We start from the raw sequence: 6,108 nt of genomic DNA, 5'->3' as shown, positions 1-6,108 counted from the left end.
TATTCTTGCACTTTTTACCGATTTTATTCACCATATCTCAATTTCAAATTACATTTATTTAATTTTTGACTTTATCCATCTTAAATCCAATACTAACTTGGGCTACGGAGTGCTAATGCCTTTTTTGCAGGTCCCCCTTCAGAATTAGCATTTACTTCGATCCAAACTTTGAGCATAGTACATATTAATTGGACCAATGCTTTTTTTAAACGCATCAAACTTATATAATATTTTTATTGACATAATTATATTCATGAAAAAACTAGGATATGTGGTAGCACTACGGTTGTATAATTAATTATTATGAAATAATTAGCTTTAGAACAAAGATATTTGAATAAAATTATGCCAAAAATTTAGATGAGTAAAGAGAGATAAAATACGATAATTTACATGGTTATAGATGTCAAAAAGTTAATTTAAGTTATTTTCTATTAATATAAAGTTATAATAATTACTTATTTATACAGGTGAATTGTATATATCAATAATGAAAACGAATGAAATTAATTTAAAATCAGTTCATATAAATATCATAAGAATCACTTAGACACTCTTGTAATTGTCTAATAATTGGACAATTATGTGAAAAATCAATTTTTCATTCACATCGAAAAAAGAAAATAGATTGGATTTTCTATTGCAATTTTTATTGTATTTTTACAAAAATACACGTAGTCATGTGTATAACTTTTAAAAAAAATTAGTTAATTTTAATGTAAATAAAAGATGTAATAGCATGGGGAAAAATAAGATTTTAATTATTCGGATCCGGGTAGCAATCAAGACCGGGCTGAAATATTACCAGACCCGCCTCCAGCAGCTGGTGGAGTCTCCACTAAGGTTTGCCCACGTAGCGCGTCTCCACGGACGCCCACATCATCACTAACGATAAACTGATAACTGCAGAGGCATAGGAAAAGGAAAACACGCAGTCTCCACTGTGTGTTGTGTGTGTAGAGAGAAACATGGCGAAATTCTGCTTGCAGCTGAACGCCGGCATAGGCAGAAATCTTGCCACGGCCTTCGCGGCTGATACCGGCGAAAGGAAGAATAGCAGGAAAATTGAGAGAGTCGAGCTTCCGGAGAAAGTCAGGAATTCTAGAGTTCTGATATTAGGGGGCACCGGAAGAGTGGGAGGCTCTACTGCCCTAGCCCTGTCCAAATTCTGCCCCGATCTTCGCATAACCGTGGGTGGTCGGAACAGGTAATTTTATGTCTTTGATACTGTCCAAATTCTTGTTTTGGAATAGAGTGAATCGGGTTAAATCAATTGATGCTACCCAATTAAGGAATCTGTCTGTCTTGAAATATTCTTTTTGGCAAAATTTAAGATATTCAAGTGAAAAGTTAGCGTAGAGAATTCTTAGTGCTTCTTTAACTCGCTCCATTAGTTGTTGTGCATTATATAGATTTTGGCTTATCTTGGCGTGTCGAGGGAGACTTCACACATTGAGCACTATTGTGCTGTACCATTTTACTATTTATTTAATGAAAATTATATTTACCTAAAAAAGAATGTTAGTGTAGAGAAATATGTTTGATGGTTGATTTCTACAAACTTGGTTGTTTCTTTTGATTAACAGGGATAAAGGCGCTGCAATGGTGACTAAATTAGGCAACAGCGCAGAGTTCTCCGAAGTTGACATCAATGATAGCAAATCACTGCAAGAAGCTTTGAAGGGTTTGTGATTCTTGTAATTGTTTCCAAGTTGTGTTCAATCTACATAAGTAGTAATTTGTACTGGTCCTTTATTTGTTAGATTAGACCGATAATACTAAGATGCATGACATTTCAGGAGTAGTAATGCTTTGATAGTTTCAACTACTTGTGAGTACTCTTATGTTTAGCTATGTGTAGATGTGGATCTTGTCATTCATACTGCCGGGCCGTTTCAGCAGGCTGAGAAGTGCACTGTGCTTGAAGCTGCAATTCGGAACCAGGTGAGAGAAAGGTAATGAGCATGCGTTTTTAAGTTTCGGGAAATGAATGTGATCTTGTGGACTTATTGTCGTTGATTGCTGGGCTCATATCAAGATGAGAGTTGATCTTAATTGTTTCTGTTGAGCAGACTGCGTATCTTGATGTGTGCGATGACACAAGCTACGCGTGGCATGCAAAATCATACATGAACCAAGCACTGGATGCGAATGTTCCGGCAATAACAACAGGGGGAATCTACCCAGGAGTGAGCAACGGTTCTGCTGCATTATCCTTGTAAATCTGTTGAAGCACTTAAAAACCTTACTGACAACTAGCTATTTGTGTTAGAAAATAGCAAGACGGATTGTGCAATAACAAAAAGGAAACTCAAACACAAGCAACACAAATTTTGTATTCAGAGATAAATTATAGATTATTTGTATAAATGCAATAAACGACCACTCATCAACTGTATATATTTGGGTGCCTTTAGACCATCTATAAATCTAATGGCATTTGATCCAGTTGTCAAGCATTAATCCCTTCTGCGTAATTTGTTACAGTGATGGCAGCAGAGCTGGTCCGTGCAGCCAAAAGCGAAAGCAAAGCTGAACTAGAGAGGTTAAGGTAATCGTCTTCTTTAAAATATAATCATCATCTCATTGTCATCTCTTTAATTGGAATGACAGTTTATGCTGTCCTACCGTTCACCTGTATATATAGATATCTGCCTGTACATCTGAAGGGAACATGAAAAACCTCTGATGGAACGAAATAGAAGCATAGTTTATTTGCTTGCTAAGTGCGAGGGACAGAGGTCAGCGGAAACATAATAGCTAGATTCAGAGAGTTTGCAGCACCGTAGCTTGGAAGTCAAAATACTTACTAATATGCCAATTTCCTCCATTTCTTGAAATTGTTTGCTGCTTTTACTTATCCACGTACTTTCTTGTTTTTAGGTTTTATTATTACACTGCTGGCTCTGGTGGCGCTGGCCCAACAATATTATCAACAAGCTTTTTACTTCTTGGGGAGGAGGTAGTTGCATATAATAAAGGTTCGCTGATGGACTATGCTCTCTCTCTCTCTCTCTTGTTGTGTGTCCACTTTTGGCCGATTGCCTTCTATTGTTGATTTTAATTGGATAGAAGGTCTTTGACAGGAGAGAAAATCAAACTGAAACCTTATAGTGGGATGCTCAACATTGATTTTGGACAAGGAATTGGAAAGCAGGATGTTTTTCTACTGTAAGTTTCTTACAATCATATCTTCTTATGCCTTTTGTTGCTATATAAATTAAACATTCTAAGCTTACTATTCATAACGTTGTCAAATTGGACCAAGTATTTTAATAGGCCTTCACAATTAGAATTTTAGGAAAGGATGCTCTGATGCTTTTTCTTAGGATGTCCTAACATTACATTTTTAGACACTCACACATGTTTGTAGAAAAGTATTTCTGAAAAATTTCCCTAATGTATAGTTGCAGAAAACATTTCTCATTGTTACTCTAAAAGAATTTTGCTTTCAGGAATTTACCTGAGGTGAGAAGTATTCATGAGGTGCTTGGAGTACCGACTGTCAGTGCTCGGTTTGGAACTGCACCGTTCTTCTGGAACTGGGGAATGGCAGCCATGACATATTTGCTTCCGGCTGTATGTAAACTAAACATTTAATATTTCACACATCTTATTTGTGAGACATAACGTTATCCACTCCTCACATTCAATATGGTCTAGAACAATAATCTTTAAGTCGCCATGCACGTTTATAATTTACTTTTTCGGAAAATAGAGAACTTCTCTCTCTCTCTCTCTCTCATTCATAAGAATGAAATGTTGTTTGTGTTTCAATGAGCGCTAGAACGACTGAGTAACACGACCTCTACTTTATTTGTTTATGTTACTCCATCTTGATTATGATTTTATAAGATTCGTAACATTTACAGGAAACCCTGAGAGATAGAAGTAAAGTTCAGCAATTAGTTCAATTATTTGACCCTCTAGTCAGGGCAGTTGATGGAATCATCGGAGAGAAGGTGTCGATGAGGGTATGATTTTCTGTCTTATAATATCTCATTGGAGTGTACTTGTAGGACAAAATAAATTTAAAATTATTGAAACTCTATATAATAAGATTTCTTCTGGCTTTATAATATTTTCATCGAAACAGGTTGATTTGGATTGTTCGGATGGACGGACTAGAATAGGAATATTCAGCCACAAAAGACTATCTGAGTAAGTCTTTCTCTTATTTCCACATCCTATATTCACCCAAGAATGCCATTTGCTGTAAATCAGATTCTCTGCTGAAGTTAATAAATGGAGAGGATATTGTGTTCCGTTCCAATCAATGTTTTTCAGATCGGTAGGAATTTCAACAGCTGCATTTGCCGTTGCCATTCTCGAGGGAAGCACACAGCCTGGAGTGTGGTTTCCAGAAGAGGTACCCATGCTAAAACATTAAAGGTCGTAAAACTATACAGTTCTTCTAGGGGTGTCAACTAATCGAGTCTAGTCAAACATGTTACTGAACAAACTTATTTGAGCTTTTATCGAGTTTTAAAAATGGTATTTGAACTTGTCTCTATTGTTGCTCGAATCGAGCTTGAACAAGCTTTAATTGAGTCTAACGAGTCAACTCGAGTACCTTGATGCTTCTACACATTTGATCATCTTTTCACTAATTGCATCAAGCTCGAGCCAAGTTTCAAATCTCATCGAATGAAAAACGTCCTCATGCTTGGTTTATGCTCAACTAGCCAAGTCTGAACAAGCTTCAAAAACATTAACTTGGAGTAAAGGATCAAGTAGCTTGATTTATTTTTCAGCCCCGCATTCTATTCTATTTAAACTTGTTTCACGCTGTGCTTGTAGCCCGAAGGTATTGCGATTGAGGCAAGGGAAACTCTTCTCAGTCGTGCTGCACAAGGAACGATCAATTTCATCATGAATAAGTAGGATTTCCTAGCAGCAAATCTAGGTCTGCTTTCGTCAGCCCACTTAACTTGGCTCTCGTTTCATTTTATAGGGCTCCATGGATGGTTGAAACAGATCCAAAAGAGATAGGTTTTGGAATTTACTCTTGAGAACATCGTCACAGACTCGTGTAAACCAAGTTGCATCAGCTGTTCAGGCCTCAACGGACCACGGTAATTCTTCTTTCCTCATAATAGTTTGCAACTTTGAATAAGTGACGAGCAAAGTTGGATCACAACAGTGCGTCGTCGTTGTGTTCAGACAGAGTTGAGCAATCCAGCTCCGAGTTGCAAGGATCCGTTCAGTCTCCACCTTATGCAGTTTCATTGCAGCTGTAATCCTTCTTGTCAGATCTGAGCATAGTTATTTTTCCAAATGTTACTGATAAATATCTTGAAATTCACTGAGCTGTGAATGTATATCAGTGGCACTTGTTTATTTATTCATAATTCTTGATTGTTTAATTTTTTTAAAGAATTACATAGGAAGATTTTGTTCATGTCCTATGTCCACTTATTTTGTGTGAAATTATATGTTATGAGTATGTCAGAAATTTATAATATCTTAAGAAGATTTATTACAACTATATATAAAATCAAGAAAAAAGGGTGTTGGATTAGTTCAAAATACATGATGAAGTTTCACTCAATATCTTTTATGAATTTTGATGTGCATATTAAATTGTTAGATCCTCTTGCATCGAATCCGTAAGCATACATTCCAAACCGCTACAATAAACCTTAATTACTCGGTATACATGACTTACAAAGTAAGCAACGATGACAACCACATTAAAAAAGCCTTCAATATAACATTTTGATGCATAAGTCGGTAAGATCATACAAGAAAAATTAATATTAGAGGTCATAAGAATAGATTAGGTAAGAAAAGTTGACCTAAGACATGAATGGTTAGTATTTATTGATTTTTGTAGAGTTACGATTTTACGTGATTTTTAAATTTAAAAAATGATCACATGATCAGCATGAGTTCATATATACCCAAAATCTAATCATTTCAATAAAATTACTCAAATTTTGACCTATTTTATAATTAATAAAAAGTTGGGGGCGTCTTAAGGTGATATCCGTATCAAAGTTTATAACAAATTGGAGTACCAATTTATGGAATAACTGATTGATTGGTCGTGCTAGCGAAAACAAGACTCCCCACAGTAATAAAGGAAAATTGATGGAAAATAAAAAA

At 35.8% G+C, this 6,108-nt stretch overlaps 1 protein-coding gene across 4 annotated transcripts; it reads left to right on the top strand.

Moving 5' to 3' along the window:
• Positions 858-5,401, top strand: LOC105163644. 4 transcript variants are annotated; one of them, XR_847942.2, is made up of 14 exons: positions 858-1,207; positions 1,587-1,684; positions 1,862-1,944; positions 2,073-2,199; positions 2,488-2,551; positions 2,884-2,981; positions 3,087-3,171; positions 3,456-3,579; positions 3,873-3,974; positions 4,097-4,161; positions 4,288-4,369; positions 4,801-4,880; positions 4,955-5,075; positions 5,168-5,401. XR_847942.2 is itself a non-coding variant. In XM_011082072.2 (13 exons), the coding sequence occupies exons 1-13, from the start codon at positions 969-971 to the stop codon at positions 5,010-5,012; spliced, it is 1,305 nt and encodes a 434-aa protein (XP_011080374.1). In that variant the 5' UTR covers positions 858-968; the 3' UTR covers positions 5,013-5,401. The 4 variants fall into 4 exon arrangements, 1 of the variants encoding a protein (XP_011080374.1); XR_002287203.1 differs by having other exon boundaries at positions 5,144-5,401; XR_847941.2 differs by having other exon boundaries at positions 859-1,207; positions 5,164-5,401.

The sequence above is a fragment of the Sesamum indicum genome, linkage group LG6 (genome assembly GCF_000512975.1).
Source record: "Sesamum indicum cultivar Zhongzhi No. 13 linkage group LG6, S_indicum_v1.0, whole genome shotgun sequence".
Classification (NCBI taxonomy): Eukaryota; Viridiplantae; Streptophyta; class Magnoliopsida; order Lamiales; family Pedaliaceae; genus Sesamum; species Sesamum indicum.
The sequence above is the reverse complement of the archived record's forward strand: the minus strand, read 5'-3'. Positions and strand labels throughout refer to the sequence as shown.